This window comes from Haemaphysalis longicornis, unplaced genomic scaffold (assembly GCF_048455015.1).
Source record: "Haemaphysalis longicornis isolate Haplotype H1 unplaced genomic scaffold, Haemaphysalis longicornis Haplotype H1 scaffold_7, whole genome shotgun sequence".
In the NCBI taxonomy this organism is placed as follows: Eukaryota; Metazoa; Arthropoda; class Arachnida; order Ixodida; family Ixodidae; genus Haemaphysalis; species Haemaphysalis longicornis.
The window spans coordinates 18753389-18772976 of NW_027526422.1; the positions used below are offsets into that span (position 1 = coordinate 18753389).

The 19588-nt window shown below is 50.8% G+C and overlaps 2 protein-coding genes across 3 annotated transcripts in view; one reads left to right on the top strand and one right to left on the bottom strand.

Annotated features, from left to right (window-relative positions):
• The window catches only part of Spen (spen family transcriptional repressor split ends), a 158207-nt gene extending 144424 nt beyond the window's left edge, over positions 1-13783 (top strand). For both annotated transcript variants that reach the window (XM_077676171.1, XM_077676172.1), the window contains 5 exons: positions 734-1477; positions 2196-3188; positions 4556-4756; positions 10052-10214; positions 10847-13783. In XM_077676171.1, coding sequence (XP_077532297.1) covers positions 734-1477; positions 2196-3188; positions 4556-4756; positions 10052-10214; positions 10847-10971 — 2226 coding nt within the window. In that variant the 3' untranslated portion in view covers positions 10972-13783. The remainder of the gene's footprint in view (positions 1-733; positions 1478-2195; positions 3189-4555; positions 4757-10051; positions 10215-10846) is intronic.
• LOC144144651 (uncharacterized) lies at positions 12654-19566 on the bottom strand. Its single transcript, XM_077676177.1, has 8 exons — positions 19181-19566; positions 18812-18959; positions 18577-18726; positions 18351-18501; positions 18054-18291; positions 16015-16162; positions 15798-15920; positions 12654-13850 (listed from the first exon to the last, which is right to left on the bottom strand). The coding sequence occupies exons 1-8, from the start codon at positions 19375-19377 to the stop codon at positions 13848-13850; spliced, it is 1158 nt and encodes a 385-aa protein (XP_077532303.1). The 5' UTR covers positions 19378-19566; the 3' UTR covers positions 12654-13847.
• Positions 19567-19588: the final 22 nt, after the last annotated feature.

The following is a 19588-nucleotide window of genomic DNA, read 5'->3' on the forward strand; positions in this document are numbered from 1 at the left end:
TGCTCGCAATGCTGGTGTCCTTTACCTGTTGCAGACTAAAAGCTATCGTTTGTTTTCATGTAAGAGATCCCTATGGCTACACTAGTTCTCTAGCTAGCAGCAGGGACATCAGCACTGAGTCTCAGACTGATAATTTGTGAGCCAAAACTGTGTATTGGCTGTCTGGAAACCGGGAAAACTGGGAAATGTCAGGGAAAAGTGGAGCACCTGGAGGTATAGAGGAAAATGCCAAGGAAAATGATCTGAACTACAGTAGAACCTTGTTGATACGTTTTTTTTTTTTTTTTAATGCGATGGAGAAGTGTGCAATCCGGGAAAACGTACTATCTGATAAGAAACGTACTATGGGAAACTTTTAGTGTTCACCATTGAGAGCGTAGTAACCGGGAAGTCGTATGAACCGAGAATGTATCAACGGGGTTTTACTGTAGTTCAAACAGCAGCACATAGCAAATCCTGCTTGACGGTTCAAGAAGGGGTATTCAGGGGTTAAGTAAATCATCCTAATCTGCCTGTAGCTGGCAGCATCTTCATGCCTTCTGTTGCTTGCAGCCATTTTAAGAACTATGAATGGCGTCAGTTACAGTGGTGGACATCAGGGGGTGGTTTTAGCAATTCAATTGGGGGTAGTTTTGGCATCAGACAGTCATAAGTAAGGATGTTGCCACCAGGGATGTCACCCATGTACGTGTTGTCTTGCCATCTTTAATTTCCTGATGTTTATTGCTCACAGGTGCCGCCATCGCAACTGCCCTCCCAGCCACAGCACCACCCCCAGCAGCAACACATGCAGCCGCATTTGCAGCAGCCTCACTCGAAGGTTCCGCACCCACAGCAGCCACACCCGCAGCAGTCGCATCCACAGCAGCACTCACAGCTGCACGGACCACCGAGCCACCAGCAGTTGCTGCAACACCAGCAGCAGCACCAGGGGCCGCAACACCAGGTCCCTCAGCATCCAGTGGCACAACACCAAGCACCGCCACACCCGGTGTCGCAGCACCACCACCAGCCGACACCGCAGCAGCAGCAGGCGCCGCAGCAGGGGCCCGGGCTGCACCCCTCGCACCACCTGGGCGACATCAAGGGGGTGCCCGTGTCGGTGGCCCCCCCGCACCTGCAGCCGCCGTCGCAGCAGCCCCCCCACGTGGTCACGGGGGCGGGCCACCTGAAGTCCGAGGGCTTCGCCATGCCCAGCCCGGGCGTCGGCCGAGTGGGGCCGCCCTCTCGCACTCCCCCGGCGCCCGTGCCCCGCCAGCTGGCCATGGTCGAGGGCGGCGGGGGGGTGCCCGGCAGGGGCCAGGGCCCCCCGCAGCTGCAGGGCTCGCCCGCCATGACCCAGGCCCCGACCAAGATCCACGACCAGAGGACCTCCATCGGCTCCAAGGGGTCCCTGCCGCCGGGACTCCAGCACGCAGCCAAGCAGACGGGCGGCTTCCTGCAGCCACCTTTTGCGGGCTACGAGCCGTCGGCCCTGGTCAGTTGGCCTCACTCGGGTGCACGCTGTTGGCCCCTGCTGCTGTGCCTCGGGCTCATCATCACTCGTCCCATAGGCAATGCCGCCCATATGACATTGCCCGCCAGATCAATTGCTTTCCAGTGGCAGGGCTAGGGCCACGGTGCTGTGCATTCTGGTGGAACATTGCCTGCCAGATCAATCGCTTTCCAGTGGCAGGGCTAGGGCCACGGTGCTGTGCATTCTGGTGGGATTCCCACGTCACTTCACTCTCTCCACAAATCCTAGGGGGAAAATGTTCTGCCTTCTTTGAGCTGTCGCACTGCCTGGTGGAGCAACATGCAAGCAGCTCAAGATGGGGCTACGCAGAAAGTAGTGAGCTGGGAAGGGCAGTGGAGGACAGCAGAAAAGTGGTTGTTTTTCCATTTCCAGCTGGCACAGTGGGCAATGTTATACAGCTGGCATTGGCGTGGGTTACACACAAGCGTAGGCCGATCGTTTGGCACTTAGAAGCACCAAGCAGAGGGAAGGGAAATAAATGTGATGGGCGCTGTAGGAAAAAAGGCTCGTTGGTTCAGTGTGCATGACCTTGATTTTCTGTTCTGGGTCGACCTTGTTGAAAATTCGTGATACATGCATGAATAAAGAACTTGAGGCATACATGTGCATAGTACAGCACGTGAGAGTTCGATGCGTGTGCAGTGCTGACCTGTTGACCCCCTTTCTCCACCCTGTGCAGACTGGAGGCTCCCACGTCGCCACGGGCAGCTCCGCTGGCGTGGCCCCTCCCAGCGGGGGCGTGATAGCCGAGCTGCTGCAGAACCCGCACCTCATGCAGCAGCACAAGAACTACCAGCTGGCCGTGGCCGCCTCGCAGTACATGGGGGGTGGGCCCCTCGGGAGGCCCGGAGCAGGCCTGCACGTGGGGGGGCCCAGCCCCGCGGGAGCAGCGCCCCAGGAGCTGCTGCACCTGCGGCCGTCGCCCGGCCAGCCACTGTTGGTACCCAGCCACCTGACCATGCACCCGTCGGACCTGTCCGCCTACATGCACCACCACCAGCAGATGCTGTACGCAGCCACCCACCCGCACTACGGCCTGCCACCCGAGGCCCAGGGCCTGCGCTTTGCCTACCCGCCGGGGGGGTTCCGAGCCCCGCCGGAGCCTCGCGAGGGGGCCAAGGAGGGACGGGCGCCCCTCAAGGGGGCCGACGCCGAGCCCACCGCGGCCGAGGGCGCCCCCAAGGAGGTCCTGTCTGGCAAAGACCTGCTGCGACCGCCGTTTCCGCCACTGCGCCAGACCAGCCCTCGGGTGGCATCGTCGCCCCAAGAGCGCGTCACCGACTCTCCCGCGGTAGCCAGCCCCTACGGCTTGCGCGGGGCCGGCCACCTCGGCACCGCCACCGACAAGGGCGGCGCCCCCGACGAGCCCCCCAAGCCCCCCGCGGCCCACCAGGGCTTCCACGAGCCAACGGCGGGCGGCCTGGGGGGCTCGCCACCTTTCCTCCACTCGCCGGGAGGCAGTGCGCTGGCCCTCAAGAAGGAGGCCGCCGAGGGCACCAAGAAGGGGGGCCCGCCGTTCGACCGCCGCCAGACGGGGCTGGAGGCGCCCCTGCACCATGGGCCGCCCCCCGCGCACGCCCTGGCGCCCCCGCCAGCGGCGCCCCGCTCCCAGCCGCAGACACCCCCGCACGCCAGCCAGGTGCCCCCGCAGGGCGACACCTTCCTGCTGCAGGTGAGCGGCTCGTTTGTCGAGAGGACCCGCAGGAGGTGCACTCAAAGCCCCCCTGCCACAAAATTTATGAGATACGCGGGAAGAGCCCAGAGTGGGGGGCAACCAGGACTGCATTCGCAAACGAAGTTTATTCCACAAAAACCTTTTTTATCGGCTTGGTTGGAATAAATGAGTGTGTGCAGATAAAGGGTTGGTATAGCAGTGACATATGTTTATTAATCTGCGCGAGTTTTTTCATCTTCATGGGCAGCATTGGTAACATTTGTGCAGTCTCACAGAATGCCTCGGTAGGCTGCGTGTGCGACATTTGCACCTTGCAGATTTCAGCAACACACCCAGCAGGACCGTTACTGTGTGTGCTCTTACTTAATGTTCCCACCTGTTTGTCCCTGTAATGTTGCCGTGGAACACGGCGCAATTGGTGCCTACATTCTACGCAAACATATAAATCCTGGGGAAATTCCTTTTTGTTGTGTTACTGCAGGCCAGACAATCTTTGACGCTGTGCGCATTCAACAAGTGCATGTTTGAATTGAGTAGTTGTGGTAATATCTTCGCACAAACTGTTCGTTCTGTTCAAGCAATTTCAGCTTTTCCCACTTCACTTACCAGCACTATGCTTGCAAATCAAATTATTCTCGTACAAACTCGTAAAAGCATCGCAGTGAAGCATGGGGACTAAAATGCCATATTGTCCCGATATGGCTCGGCTGTAACTGGTTAGCAACTAAGCTCCTTTACAAGTTGATCTTGGCTACAGTCTCCTTGCCATCAAACCGTTGTGTGCTCCATAGCCGCGGCATTGGGAGCTGCTTTACAGGGAAAAAAGTGATGGTATTACAACAATGACTCTGTACACGTGTGTGATGCTTCGAATGTACGATTTTGAGAGCTTGAGCTACACAGTGTACATTTTCATTCCTCCTCTTTTAAAACTTCGTTGAAGCAAAGTGGTCCAGAGAAAATTGTTTCTTGACCAGGGGAATTTGCGCATTACCTCCTATGGGCAACTGAAAGGGGAGCAGAAATTCTTTGTTGAACCACACTTTGTTGTAGCGGGAATCGACTGTAGAGATGTGCAATTGAATGCAACACGTTAAAATTTTATGGTTGCACTGGGACTGAACTTTTGATGGGAAATGAGGAAACTTACAATGTATCAACTGGGTTCTACCATAACTGTCTTTTTCTTCAAAATGTCCCCCCCCTTTTCCCAAGCAACAAAGCTAGAGGCGTAAAACAACCCTCATTTTTATGATTTTCGGTAAAGATCTGTGCCTGCCTAGGTATTTCGTATATGGGAAGCGCAAGTACAGCGGAGCGGGTGTGCAGAACTCGACCCTGACGGTTGTGGTGCTTCTGTGCAGCGTTACCCCGTCATGTGGCAGGGCCTGCTGGCCCTCAAGAACGACCAAGCAGCAGTGCAGATGCACTTTGTCTCTGGCAACTCGCGCATTGCCGTGGCCTCGCTTCCGCCCATGGCCGACGGCTGCACCCCGCCGGTCCGCATCGCCCAGCGGATGCGGCTCGAGCAGACGCAGCTGGAAGGCGTGGCCCGGAAGATGCAGGTGGGCTTTCTCGCCGCTCCGTGTTCCTCCTCATCCTCACGCGCTAAGTGCCTGGATGTGGGCACGACAGTCACACCTGGTTAGCTCCAACTCACAAAAGAGAAAAGATTTCAGTATGGGGGATAATTTGATGTAAAAGCAAGCTAAGGAATTGGACGTCATAGTAGCACATACCATTTATAAAATCACCTTATTTACAAAACTCTTACTTTCGCATGAAATACTTCTTCCTGCATCTTCTTCTTGATCAAATTTGCGGCCTGCAATAGTAAGCAATTCTCCACACTGTCTAAAGAGTCGGCGCAGCTGAAGCCGCGAGCTTTCACATTCGTAAAGCAGCGCCGGACTTGTGTGATTGCACCAGTCACCTCGGACGTTGTGGGCAAGGACCATTGTTGCTTGCCCCATTGCACCCGCTTTCACTTGCACTCGGTTTTTAAACTCTCCTGTGGTCGTGATCTCATCATCCACCCCCACAAATTTGTCAACTTGACTTGATTCACAAGTCAAATGATTGCCAGCTCTTGCCAGATATAGCCACTAAAGCCTTTATTTTGTGGCACCTGCGCTGGTCACCACGGGAAGGAAGCCCACAAAGCGCCAACGACGCAAAAACAACCGAGAAAAGCATCGGGACAACTGGCCTGTTATTGGCTGTCTGAGCAAGCACGGTTGGCGGGTTAGGATCATTTTTCGCGTTGGGAGTGTTGACGGCTTGCCCTACGCAGCACGACGGTGCAATCAAGATTGAAAGAGCAAGGGGGAAAAAGCTTCCCACTACCCATGAGCGGTCGGGCTAAACCAATTTTATTGTGTGCTGGCGGAATATCTCCTCCGCCGTGAGAGAAGGCAAACTGGGGTGGGGTGGGATCACTTCTGTGGCACTGGTCGTTAGATCTATCGGAAGTCGCAGTTTTTGCTATATATTCTCACTAGGGATGTGCAAACACCAAATAGTAACTTTCACATCGAATACCAATTTTTTTGCAGGCCTCGATTTTTTTTTTGCAGGCCTCCCCAACATGTGAAGTAGCAGAAGCTACTTCACATGTTGGGGAGTCATGATGTTCTTTTTCAACCCAAAGAACGCACCTTTCAACTCTCATCTGCACTAGTCCAGTCGCCGTACCACTGTGAGGCGATACTTCAGGAATCTGGAGTGGGCACGATACGCATTTGAAGGGGAAAAAAAAAAAAGAGAATAGACTTGCCCTGGAGTTCCTGTACTGCAATCATGGGCAAGCGTGTCGTGTAACTCCGGAGCGAGCACTTTGCAGGCATGAACAATATGACACGAAAGCACAGTGCAACCGCAATGAAACCGCAAGTTACTCCTGTCCATGCTGGGGGCACGTTGAAACAGGGTGGTTGTGGTGGTGGAGTCTTGGCACTGACCCAGAGGGGAGGAGGAAGGGGGGACAGAGCTGGCCCCGGTGTGGCGTGGCCAGTGATAACGTTGAAGTAAAACGCAGTATGGCAGGATTGCTATAGACAGGAGTAGGCATAATGTGAGCTCATGCATGATTGACTTCTTGATGGGCCAGCGCGCAGGTAAAACACTGCATTCTGAAAAGGCAACGAATCATGGCACTGATACTACTGTGAAGTGGATTTCTGCAAGGCCATTGCTGTGAGGATAAACGAAATCGTTGAAGCCGTGGAAATTAAAGAAAAAGGCCCATCTGGTACGAGCTCAGCCTCAGTTAAGCTCGTGGACAAAGAGAAGTTCTGTTCAGTGCAGTGCCTGGTTGGGAGATGTGTGGGGAGTTCAGCTTTCAAACTCGACAACGTCAACCGCTTCTGAATTGGCAGCTACAGTCGAGTCCCGCTACAACGAAATTCACGGGACACGCGAAAAATTTCGTTGTGGCGGAACTTCGTTAATGAAAAATTACTGTTATACGTACGCCAAACGGCCAAGCCGCGAGCGAAACAATCGTCCGTGAAATTTCCGCGATGGCGGGAGGGGGGAAACCAAAGGCTGACATACCTAAGGCGGTCAATAAACTGTCTAACTTCACCAGAGAATGCATTTAGCGTCGCTCTTACACCATTTTCTTACATTGCGGCCAACCGCTAACTCAACGCTCGTGCCCGGGCGATCGCGAAACACGCATTTTGCGGCACATGCACCGCCGCAGTGAAGCGGTTTAAATTATCAAAATTTAACTGTATATGCATGAAAATCAGCAAGTTTGGCAAGCTTACGCTTACCGGAACTTTATTTCCAGAAGTCGGTGAGCCTGGCTTGCTTTCGCTTCACAGCAAGCAACGGCATTACGCGAGCCTCACAGTCAGTTAGAAGAGCCATCGCAATGTCATCGTCGTGTGCTCCCATAACTTTTCTGATAATATCAAAAGCGTCCATTACTTTGGAAGCAGTCGCTGGAGTCGGCGTGTCTTGGGGATCATCTTCCCCGGACGACGAAACATCACCACGCTTTTGCACGCTCTCAACTATCTCAGCATCGGTCAACTCTTCATACACCTCTACGTTGGCGTCGACGTTAACGAAGTCGTCCAGCTGAAGATCGGCAGCCACAAATCCCTTGTCCTCAAGGTCCATCCACTGTGAAGCGATTAGTGCGTCTTCAGCCTGCTCTGACGCGGGCTCATCTTCGGCTTCGGTTGAGCTGGTCGCCGCTTGGTTGTTCCCAAAACCGCAGTGTTTGAAGCAGTTGAATATTGTTTCGCGCTTCAAAGTGCTCCACGCAGCAGCCATCATTTGAATCGCCATGTACAGGTCGATTTTCGTCTCGGCCAGTTTCAATGTTCAGCAGAAGGCGCTGCATTAACCGGCTGCGGTACGCTCGTTTCAGGCTCACAATCACCCCTTGGTCCAACGGCTGTATTAGAGACGTACAGTTCGGAGGAAAGTACTTAACCTCTGTGTTCGTCAGAACAATGTCGTCGATTCGATGGGCCGAACAGTTGTCTAACAGTAAACAAACTTTGCGGCCTTGCCTCTTCATGTCGCAGTCGAAGGCGACAACCCACTCTGTGAAAATTGAGCGTGTAATCCAGGCCTTTTTGTTCGCTACATACTTTACCGGTAGTCCTCGATTGCCTTTAAAACACCGCGGCTTAGCACTTTTGCCGATTACAAGGGGTGGGCGCTTATCTGAACCGTCCATGTTGGCACACAGCAGCACCGTAACTCTCTTCTTGCTGTGCTTCCCACCGTGGCAACGCTGTCCTCTAAAATCAAGCGTCGTTGACGGTAGCATCTCGTAAAACAAGCCAGTCTCGTCAGCGTTATAAATGTCCGACGGACTGTACTGCTCAAGCAAGCTCGCGGCATTATCGGAAATCCACTCCGATGCAGCTTCCTCATCAGCGGCCGCCGACTCGCCAGACAGCACCTTGCCAACAATGCCGTGTCGGGTTTTGAAGCGGCTAAGCCACCCCGTGCTGGCCTTGAAATCGTCTAGGCCAAGCAAGCACGCGTACTGAAGGGCCTTCTGCTGCACAGTCGCTCCGCTCAGTGGAATGTTTCTTGCTCGTGCGTCCACAAACCACGTGTAGACGGCCTTGTCCAGCTCGTCATGTTTGGGCAGCGTCACTTTCTTGTGCTGTGAACACGTACCAGAAGCAAGAGCCTTGTGGATGGAGTCTTTGTTTTTCAGCACCGTCGACAGCGAGCTCGGTGAAATGCCGAAATCGTGGGCAATGTTCGCTTTCTTCCTACCGCCTTCTGCCTCGGCAATAATCTTTGCCTTCTCCTCGAGAGACAGAAATTTGCGCTTCTTCGTTTTTGTAGCCATTTCAACCAACACAACAGAGAAAATCGAAGATCGCTGTCGCCACTGTCGCGGCCGCGTGATGACCACGGGTGGCTATGGATTGCAGTGGCTCAAATTCGCACTTTAGATTTGTCTCCTAATATGGCGGCCACTCAACTTCAGTGCGGTTCCAGTTTCGGTTTCGAAAACCTCGTTGAAGCGTGAATCCGATCGTCGCAGCTTTGGAAGGGCCGTCTAATTTGACTTCTCGGCAATGCCCATTTCAGTGAAGTGCCAGTTTCGTTCTCGAAAAGTTCGTTGAAGCGGAAATATCTAATAAAGCGCATTCGTTATTAAGGAGCTGTTTTGTGTTACTTTCTATGGGAAGCTGACGGGGAACCGAAAAACCTTCGTTGTGGCGAAAATTTCGTTGTAGCGGGACTCGACTGTATTCGGGAGGCCCTTCTATTCATCCAGCAGGAATCGCCAGAAAAATGGGTTGTGCTATGCGACTCGAGGTCCGCTCTTCAGTGCATCCAATCTGCCCTCCGCCGCGGCCCATACGAACAACTTGTGGCTGAAATCCGGTGCTTATATGACACATTAGTCAGGCATAGACATGATATCGTTTTCCAGTGGCTCCCAAGCCACTGCGGCATTACTGAGAACGAACAGGCGGATAGAGCGGCTCATGGCGCCCACACAAGTGCAAGATTGACCCGCGTCCCTCTATCACGCACTGATGCTGCAAGGTCGCTGCGGTCCATTGCCCGGGAAATCACTCTCGCTAAGTGGAATACACCCGAGTTCTCTAACGCTCGTCTTTACTCGCTCGACCCAGATTTGCAGCGCCACCTACCTAATAACGTGCCACGCTCGGACGTCACCTTACTTTGTCGCCTGTGGCTAGGTGTTGCCTTCACCGGTGCTTACTCCTACACCATTGGAATGGCCAACAGCCCTGCTTGTGATGCGTGCGCCACCGACGAGACGATTGAACACCTTCTGTGCCATTGTGACCGCTTCATAACGCCGAGGCAACAGCTCTCCACCACACTTCGCCGACTCGACGACCTCCCCTTTACGGCGCAGACAATTTTGTGCCATAGGCGCTGTCCGACACAGGCCGAAAAGGCTATAAAAGCCCTACTGCTCTTTTTGAAGGACACGGGCCTGTCTGAACGATTGTAGGGACATTACTATAGTGCAGTGCCCTTAGTTCGCCCAATTTATCAGTGGACCGTATTAGTTTTGTGCATTTTCTGGTTGTGTGCGTTGTTTGTACCGCCTTTATAGTTGCCTGGTCACGCCTTGTGTTTTTTCTACTTTTCTTTCTCTCATTTTCTCCTTTAATATGTACCGCTGTCCTTTCTTTCCCTTTCATTTCCCGTATCCCCTCCCCCCTGAGTAGGGTAGCCAACCGGACAGTATTCTGGTTAACCTCCCTGCCTTTCCTGTACTATTCCTTCCTTCCTTCACAGTGCGGTATTGTGGAAGACCAAGTGTGTCAGTACAGTGGTGGGGGGTGCCATGCTTCATGCACTTATCCGCACACTGCCCGTGGTGGTTGCAGATGGTGGACGAGCACTGCATCCTGCTGGCACTGCCCTGCGGCCGAGACCACATGGATGTGCTGCAGCAGTCCAACAATCTGCGCAACGGCTTCATCAACTACCTGCAGCTCAAGCAGGCGGCCGGCATCGTCAACGCTGCCGCCCCTGGCTCTCAGCAGGCAAGTGGCTCCTTCCTTCGCTTGTAGTGTTGCGGACCATGTAGTTTCCCCCCCAAGTGTCTTTTGGGACGTTTGGGTAGTGTGACTTGACTGGAAAAGCCTACACACAGAGGCGGGCTTCCTTTTCGTGCCTAATAGGTTCCTGTAAATGCCCCTAAATCACGTTATCCTGCTGCAGCTGGCAGTGTTAGCAGATACAGTAGCCGGTACCCTCTAGCAAAGCTGGTTGCGCCACCCCACTTATCTGAAGATGCTCTTGTACCCTTTTTGAGAAGGTGACGGTATGGACAGCGCTTCAGCGTGCAATGCTTGAACAGTAGATTGGTGGCTGTGAATAGAGAGGCATGTTTCTTTCGATTTCGCATTGTTGGTGCGAAGCATTGTAACTGACATCTGTTTGTATGTATGCCACGATGGTAAATCTGCACAGGAGCTCGTTAATACGATTTGTCACACCAAACCGTGATAAGAAAGTCACTTTCACCTTCCTTATCAAGCCGTTCGTACCTGCGGTTTTAAACAAGTGTGTGGGATTTGTGAAACGGTACAACCTGGGGTCCACAGAGTACTTACTGCCTTAGCTCTGCTGCCACACGGAGTTGAGAGAGTGCCTCCTTTTCTCCCCCATGCAGCCAGCATACGTGATCCACATCTTCCCCTCGTGCGAGTTCTCCAATGAGAACATGGCACGCATCGCCCCCGACCTGCTGCACAGTGTCAGTGACATTGCCCACCTGCTGGTCATCATCGCCACCGTGTGATGGGGGGTGGGCTCCCCTCCCCGCCACGGAGATCTCGTCCTCGCTGACACACAGACTGAACGCGCAGCCCGCCGTTCTGCCGCCTGGGGAAGCAGCCACGACCCCAGCAACCAATGGTGCTCTGCAAACTTCGTTATCTTTTGGCCGCCTGGCGCAGAGAGTTTTATGGGAGCGGGGGGCAGCCCCGCCCCTCCCTCCCCCCACCCTGCCGCCCACCCGTGGTGCCCCGTCGGGACTCCTCCCCGCGACGCACTTGCCCGTGCGCGCAGGCGCGCCCGCCAGCCGGTGCGGCCGCCGCCGTCCCTCCTCTGTTTCTGTTGTTGGGAGAAGAGAATGCCGCCGCAGCATTGCATTTGGGCACGGGGGGGTGCGGGAGGAGATGCGTTTGTTCCCCCTCATTTATCCCCGTTGTATATACCCGATGATGGACTTGCATGTGTACATATATTTATGTATGTATACATACGATATATATAAATATATATATATATATACATATGATATATATTATGTACATTAAAGTAATAATCTCCAGTTAAGAGAGGCATCACCAGTCTCGGATGAAGTGGGGGCAGTTTGAAAGCTCGAAGAGATGCTCGGAGAATGCGAAAGGAAGAAAATACGCGATATATAGATGCAGGCTCAAACTACCATGTGATATAAGTAAATAAGGCAAAGATTTTCTGTGTGTACATATAACATTAGCGGAGGTGAAATGAACTTTCCTTCGAGGCTGTTGTCCAATGCATATGTGTGTGTGTGTGTGTATATGTACGTATGTATGTAGGTGTGCGCATAACAGCAGCAGCAGTGTTGTACAGTTTCTGTATAATGTTCACTCATGGAAGAGGTGAGAGTGGTGAGATATTAAGTCAGGGATTTCATTGCCGCACGCGCGCCCGTGTACCGTAGGGGGTGTGCGAGCGAGTGTCAAGTGTTGCCCTTTAGCTCCCCGTCGGCGTCATGCAAACAAACAAAAAACAAACATGGTTGTGGTGAGCAAGACGCCTGTGGCGAAACCTTCGTGCTTGGGGGGCCTGCATACCTTGTTGTATATCTGTGTTGCGTCTTGCACTGTTCTTGCTTTGTGTTGATGGTGTCATCTTCATTCAGGAGCCCTGTGTTGCATTAATGGCATAAACAAGCATTGAAGCCTTTTTTTTTTCTCTCTCTATCGTATGTCACTTAAGGTTCTTCAAATGATGTACAGTGGTTTATCAATTTCACATCATTTTCATTCTTCATTGTTTAGTTTGTACAGAAGAAAAAATTGTACCTGGCATAGTTTTTAACCTCTTTTATTTCCTTCTTTTTGTTTTTTTACTGGAGCAGAGCGAACTTTTGTGCATTTTATTTGTACCGTACAATGGGTGACATCTTTCTTGCTCGTGGGGACATTGAATTTCTGCTCGCGTGTTGGGGGCAAGTAGTCTAGCACGGATGTACATTTTGTAAATAAGCTGCTACACGTGTATTGTATTGTCCGAACATTCAACAAACAACCTTTCTCTTCGATGAAATTTTAAAGAAAAAAGGGGGAAGAAACAATTCTTTGTGATGTCTTTTCAAGCCACACCTCACATTTTTCAAAGTGGAAAAATACGCTTGCTTGGAGGCGCGATAGATTCGAAGTGAACACCGCAGTCGATGGGCCACGATCTGTCCAGGGTAGTTGAGAGAGAAGCGTTTACAAATTGACCCTCAGTTTCTCGATCGGGAGAACCCCAAGGATTTTTGGGCAAGCATAAAAGAATGGCTTGAACAAAAATTGTCCCAGTAGAAAGCGTTGCCTGTATTGGAAGGGGCCATGAAGACAAAGTGAAGCCTGATATTTGAAAGAACTAGCCTTGGGTTCCTCAAACTGTATACAGGCCCTCAAAAAAGATATCGTCGCAATGTTAGCGACATGACAGGGGACAAGAGGCCTCACTGCAGTGGCATAAACAAGTTACAAGGCTAGAAAGGGTCTGGTGAGTTGCTGCGTCGTTTTCTATATTATCAAGATTAATTTAGGTTTGCGTTATAATTGACATCATTGGTATTGCTACAAGGCAGCCTTCTGAGTGAACCAAAGCTGTTCTTAGGCTTCACGGTCCCTTCAAAATACGTGGCACCCTCCAAAAAAAAAAATTTCATTGGCTCGTCAGATATTGCTTTTGCACACCATTTTAGGCTGTGGTTTTCTGATAGATGCACAGACGTGAGACCATACAGAGAAAAGAAAACGGAGTTACGGAAGTGGAAGAGAAAAGGAAAAAAAAAAAAAAAATACGGGCGCCAAGTCCTCCTTGCTGTTTTTCTCCTGTTTGCTCAAGCCATTTTTCAAAGGAGTCTGTATCTATATACTACTGCTACCAGCCAGAGTGTCGTCAAACATTTACTACATGTTGCAGTGGGAGCCGTTGCCTCCCGTCGTTTCACACCAGGGCGTCGTCATTTGATGGATCTACGTGCTGCAAAGGACACCACCTGTTCTCTCTCTCTCTCTCTGTTCCGAACATTGTTCACTCGCGTGCTCTATTTTTCATGTGTGAAAAAGGCGTTTCCATTCTCCCCCGGTTTCCATTGTCTGTGGCTGGCTGTCAAGAAGGAGCGGTCCCTGGCCCCCAGCGCCCCCCTGCACCCCAACCCTGTACATAGTGGCATCCACCGAGGGCCCTGCAGGGGGCGCCGCTGAGGGGAGGGCTCTCTCTCTTCCCCCTTTTATCCTGTTTCTTCTCATGTTTTTTTATTTTTGTCCATACCACGCAGAGCAGTGATACACATAAGTTATTAGTAACGTAAATAAAAACAAGGAGGTGTAACAAATGAACGAGGCTGGCTGTTGTGTCCTTCTTGTCGTGCGGCGCTCCAGCGGCGTGGTGGCCCCGTGGTCACTACTGCGAGAGAAGAGAGCCCACGCTCAGCTACATCCTCCGGCGAGGACCAGTCCTGCTCAACTGGGGCAACAAACACACAACCTTCGCACGGAAGCTTGAACAAGCCTTGCATCCAATTCTCCTGCGCTCATACAACTCCTAATACAAATTTTTGCTTCAAATTAACTCGAAGGAAAAACATGCTAAAAAAAAAACCAACACTTGGGGCTTTCTTAATTAAGCTGCTCCTAGCACAATTCTACTATGCACACATTTAGCGCAGGCTGCTACAAGTCTGGAATTGATTTTTAAGGTCGTGTCTGCTTGACAGAAAAGGAAAAAGCACCTCTACCTTCATTAAACTAGCAGCTTACAATGCATAAATGCGCTGATAAACAAGATTTTTTTCTATTAACACCTGAGCTTGCCTCTGACACCCTTGGCCTTTTTTATTTGGATAAGAGCCTACAAGCAGCATGGTGCACAGAAGAAACAAGGGAAAGTAAAAGAAAATGAAAATGAAATTACTTCAATAGAACAAACATTATGTAGCTAATTCACTTGATTCTACAACACAAAAGAACATTCACACTCTGCCTTTAGACTCATTTTTAACAAAACGAACAAAAGTGCTGTAAAAGTCTGATACTCGGATCAGGCACTTCAAGTGAGTTATTAAACAACCTTTTAATTGACACCATCAAGTAAGGCCTTTCTACTTTTTTGTTGTTTGCAGATTTGTTAGGGGAATTGCTTACGCATAAGAAAGGAACTGTACTGACCGACACCCTGTTCAAAGAAAAGTAGCCTGGTTTAACCGTCTGACTGAAGGGGCAAAACTACGGTATAATGTGGAATATAGGTCGAGATTTTTTTACAGAAAAATTTGCCGAAAAGTCACCCCTCGACCTATATTGCAGTCACTGGCAGTTGTCATCTGGCGACCGGGCAGCCCATCGAACCCATCCAAACCACAAGGGCACCATCGCCACCACCATCAATCGGACGCGACGCCATCTTTGTTTTGTTGCTTCTCTCGCTGTCGGCGAATGTGTGCGTGCTATTTTCGTCTTGTTCAAAATGAGTTTTCCACTTGGTGCCAGTTTACAGCAGCATTTAAAAGAAAATTTGGGGGTTTTCCAAGGCCAATGACGTGTCCGCCTTGCGCCAGTTCGGTATCACCAAAAGAAGTGTTGCTAGCGGCGTTAGCTGAAGGGGCAGCTCTCAGTATGCAACGCTCGGAAGGCCTCGTTTCATGGGCGCTGCTCTGTGCACCTGTGCTGCTGTACAAAGGGGCAAATTTTGTCCGCTAGCGTCGTGCGATGTCTCTATGAATGGATACCCCAAGATGTTTGCTGACGGCCTGCACAGACTGGCTGTCGCTCCGGTCTGCCCACGAGTGTCCCATGCTTTGCCCTCGCTTCACGATGACATCGTCTTGGGAGTGTTAAAGTGGTGCCTGGACTGCACCGAAGACGACCTGTTGTGTGGACGACAGCGAGCCAGAAGCAGTCGTCCGACGATAGTTCAGACAGTTTTAAATGAGTAATCTGAGACGAAACAAGTTATAGTCTCAATAAAACAATGGGTGGTACCTAATTATTTTTTTTTTGCATTTTTCGGCTACAAGGTAAGGGGTCGACCTATATTCTGCATTATACGGGTACTAAAATTTAAAAGCATTCCGAGAGACCCACAATAACATCCTGTAAATACCTGTTTTTACACAAAGCTGTACTGAAAGGAGTAAACAATACCACTAGTTTTCCTACTTGGCTTGTTGATGCAGATCTGTATATTTACTCTGAGAACAGGAAATTGCCCAGCAGAGGTTTTGTACAACTCTACACATTGAAGTTGTAATACTGTTTTTGCCAGGGGTGGTGCCCAACAGCTACAAAGCAACCGAGAAAAACCGGCTCGTGCAGAGAAGACTTGCATCCCAGGAGACATGGCAAGTGCGCTCACCCACGCTGCCTTGGTCTGGTTAGGCAGCAGGTTGTGGATGCGCATGTGCTTGACCATTTTGCACCCCTCGGCAGTCCGTCGGAAGTCCGGATCGTATATCGCAGCACGCCACATGAGCAGGAACTGGGGGAAGATAAATGCGCAAATGCATCTGTTGACCACCCTCGCCGCCTTAATAATGAAGCACGCGTCGGGAATGAACGCAAGGCAGACAAACCTCCCGAAAGCTGAGCTTGCCGTCCATGTCCTCGTCAAAGTACTGCACGACAGCACGCAAGGCAGCAGGGTCAATGGGGATCCGCAGGCAGTGGAACATGTTGCTGATTTCGCAGCCATCAAGCAGGCCATCCTTGTTCATGTCCCACCTGCACGTTCATCGCGTGGAGGCCTTTGAAGATCACACAGATGATGTGCTGTCGAGAGGGTGACACTGACACCAATTTTCGGCGTAAATATTATTGCACAGTTCGCTTCCTTCACTGCGGCCTGCAACGGGAAGAACATAGTTCTATTGGATCTCATTTATCGCGCCGACGGAGCAGCGTGCGGAGCGGCACTCAGCAAATGGACATCAGCGTGACATCACTCCAGGAGAGGAAAAAGAAGTGACGTGCCAGTGCTCGTCAAAAACTCGTGACGTCGCTCCACGCGCGCGGCCTCACGAGCCGCGAGCGGGCGCCGTTCGGGATGAAAGCGTGGGAATTTGAAACAAACGATTTTCAGGCCGTTTAATGTAATTAACTATCGCGCGCTGAAGTATTTGAAGTGCTGTTTCAGGTTGGCCAGACCGTTCAACATGGATAAAAGTGTAGCATAAAATTTTCGTGTCAGTTCTCCTTTAATGTTACTGGGGCAAAAGCTGGATGAAAACGCCATTTCTGGTGGAACATTAATGAAACTGAAAGGATATGTTATTTTCTGCTCTGCAGCGAAACCAACGAGCCAACTTTGCAGTTTTTGTACCATCAGGTTATTACTAGGCCAGATGCCACATCACCCCCATAGCATTCTCACGTAAGGTGCTATCATGAGTCTGCTGCACCTCAGCCCGCACACCCTTTGGTCATTGACAAAAGAATGTTGTGGCACTTTCATAAAGTCATAGTAATAGTCGTTGTGGAGGTAACGTACAACTTAGCCTTGGTAAAAACAATGCCAGGGCAGAAAAACAAACATGCTCAATGTAGATTGGGGTGCAGTGCTTAGAGAATCCGAGTATGCTCTGGAGGAACCTTTCAAGGAGTGAAATGGTGAGCCTGGAGTGCAGCCTTAGTCTATAAATGTGTTAGGCTCACTCTACATTGTGGCTTTGAACAGACACTGAAAACCCTGGAATTCGAGCTTCCAGTGGAGGGGATCCGTGAAATTGATTTCCCCATGCATAAGCATTGCGGAATCCTCTCCTCACCCGAGTGGAGGGAGCAAGTGGATGGGACAAGGGACTGACCCCTAAGCATCTCTGAGGAAAGGAAATGGAAGTGCTACACAGAACTCTAGGCTTCTGTAAGAGCAGCTCTTGGGGTATCTGCTGCACAGGTCAGTGGTAAAATCAGTACTATTATCAGACCCAAAGAACCTAGGTCGCCAAGTGCACTAGCTGACTTCTGGGATCGTCTTGCACCAAGGCATTCTTCACTGCAATGCCCATACTATGTACATCTATACATGTACATTTACTTTGTATGGGCAAACGAGCCAAATTCACTGGCATCTTCTTTCTGATGACTAGTGCTCAAATCCAGAATCTCCACTGGATTCTGTAAAGCCTTCAGGCATGGAAAGTGTTCAGATCAATAAATAAATATCCAGTGAATATTCCTAGACATGCCTTTGTTATTCTAATTGCATTTTTATCACTACTCATTGCAGTGGTCTTTCTGTTTTTATTTGAGGAGGATACAAAAGAAGTGTATGAAAGACTATGAAAGAGACAGGAGTGACCATCCGTCTCGAAGACGATTGCTCTCGTCTTCCTACATTCTTATTAAAAAACACCCAAAACAAGAAAGAGTGCTGGCAATTCTTCATTTGATTTCCTCAAAAATGTGTCAGCTAGGTACACGAACACTACTTCAGAAACCGTCATTCTAATACCTAGTTGGCCGACTTGTAATCAGCATTTCATTTAACTGCAATATGAAAAAAAACAGGTCGACATTCAACCAATCCCATGAGCATTCAACAAAGTTTTAGTACAAATGACTCCCAACAGCGCTCGACATATCGTTAACATAATTTCATATCTTGTACAAATACCTGTGGAACCAGTCTGCCAAAAAAGAGCACTGGTCCAGGGAGAATTCACTGATGGCTGGAGACGACTTGTTCATCACTGGACAGACCGACGAGTCATGGTATGTGATCTGCCCGTCTGGTTCATTTCCGCCGGGGGCGTTCTTCTGCGCTGCCTTCTCGTCCTCAAAGGTTGTGCGGGCCCAATTAATGAACTCGGCCCTCCGCTCGGCATGGAATTTGTGTTGCATCTGCGTACTGCCTGTAAGTGCAATGAAAGCCATACTAAGCGGTGCACCAGAACTGGCAAACACTTGGTACCTTCATAGAGGGACTTTGCTTGGGCTATAAAGGCAGCTCGTTGCTTGGCAGCATGTTCGCACACTTTGCGGGCTTCTTGGACGCGAGTGTGGGGCAATTCAGCAGGCAACGGTCGCCCCTCGTCTCCTTGGTCCAAGAATCTTGTCCGTGCCTGCAATAGAAAAAAAAAAGTGTGAGAGCGTTTTTTTTTTTTTTTTAATTTACAAAAGAAGTTGTATATACTCACCCATGGGTTCAAGGTGTAACAGCCACCGTATTCTCTATCCGATCCAGCAGGATAAATTTCGTTGTCTTGCATAGTTTTCAGCATGGCCTGCCCTTCGGGTGTTGATTGGAACTCCGAATTTTCAACTGCCATCATCCACAAGTACAGAAACTGCAGCAAATCGAAATCGTTCCCGTAAAATTAAGTTTAAAAGGTCAGAACGTACGTACCACGACCGGCTTTGGTTCGTACGTACCTCACCGAAGTTAAGCTTGCCATTCTTGCTGTCATCCGCAAGAGAAATCAGCCACTTGGCAGACATCTGGGTTACATCCATGTGAAGACTTTTCCACAGGCGCTTAACACCTTCCACGTCCAGTTGACCGGTTTCCTTTGGATCTCCACTGCAGTGCGAAACCGCATGAGTGCGTTACACCCGTCAACACTTTTCGGCGTGCATTTTTTGCACCCCCCCCCCTCCTTTACCCCTGTTACTTTTTTTCGCGAGGAGGAACGTGCGAGGTAATTTATAGACCTCCATTATATGTAACAGCTGGTGAGTAAACGTATATTTTGACAGGTGGGTTGCTAGAAGCCCCTCGGGATTTAAGCCGCTCGCCCTCACCATCTGAACCAACGGTCAAAGATTTCGATGTCCTTCCTGGAAAAGACGCTGTTGACGCCGTGCTTGGGGTGCGTCACATCTCCAGCCATGACTGGCAAGTGACAGCAGTGACCGCACGGGAGATCCCTGGTTGTCCAGCAACGGAGCGGTTGCGCTCGCGAATTTCGTGCTATGGGCGGCCGCCTACCATGCGCCATACAGGAGTTTTGGCCTGATGTTGTGCTGGATTCCTCGGGCAGGCATTTAACCTCTACCGACTGAACGAACACACGGCCAAATTCTTCGTCTTCGCCTCACACGCCCAAGTGCGAAGCACGCACCAGGCGATGCGCGCGAGGAAGAGGTCCCATACATAGTTGCGGAATCCATGCAAGCGCCGTCAGCAGTTTGAAATGCGACGTAAGGTGA

Bases quoted from the DNA above. Each gene is read 5' to 3' on its own strand.
- LOC144144651 (XM_077676177.1), bottom strand. From the start codon at position 19,377: ATGGCGCATGGTAGGCGGCCGCCCATAGCACGAAATTCGCGAGCGCAA. The intron at 18,292-18,350 runs GTACCAAGTGTT...TTGCACTTACAG, and splicing joins AGCAAAGTCCCTCTATGAAG to GCAGTACGCAGATGCAACAC. The intron at 15,921-16,014 runs GTTTGTCTGCCT...ATCTTCCCCCAG, and splicing joins GCAAGCTCAGCTTTCGGGAG to TTCCTGCTCATGTGGCGTGC.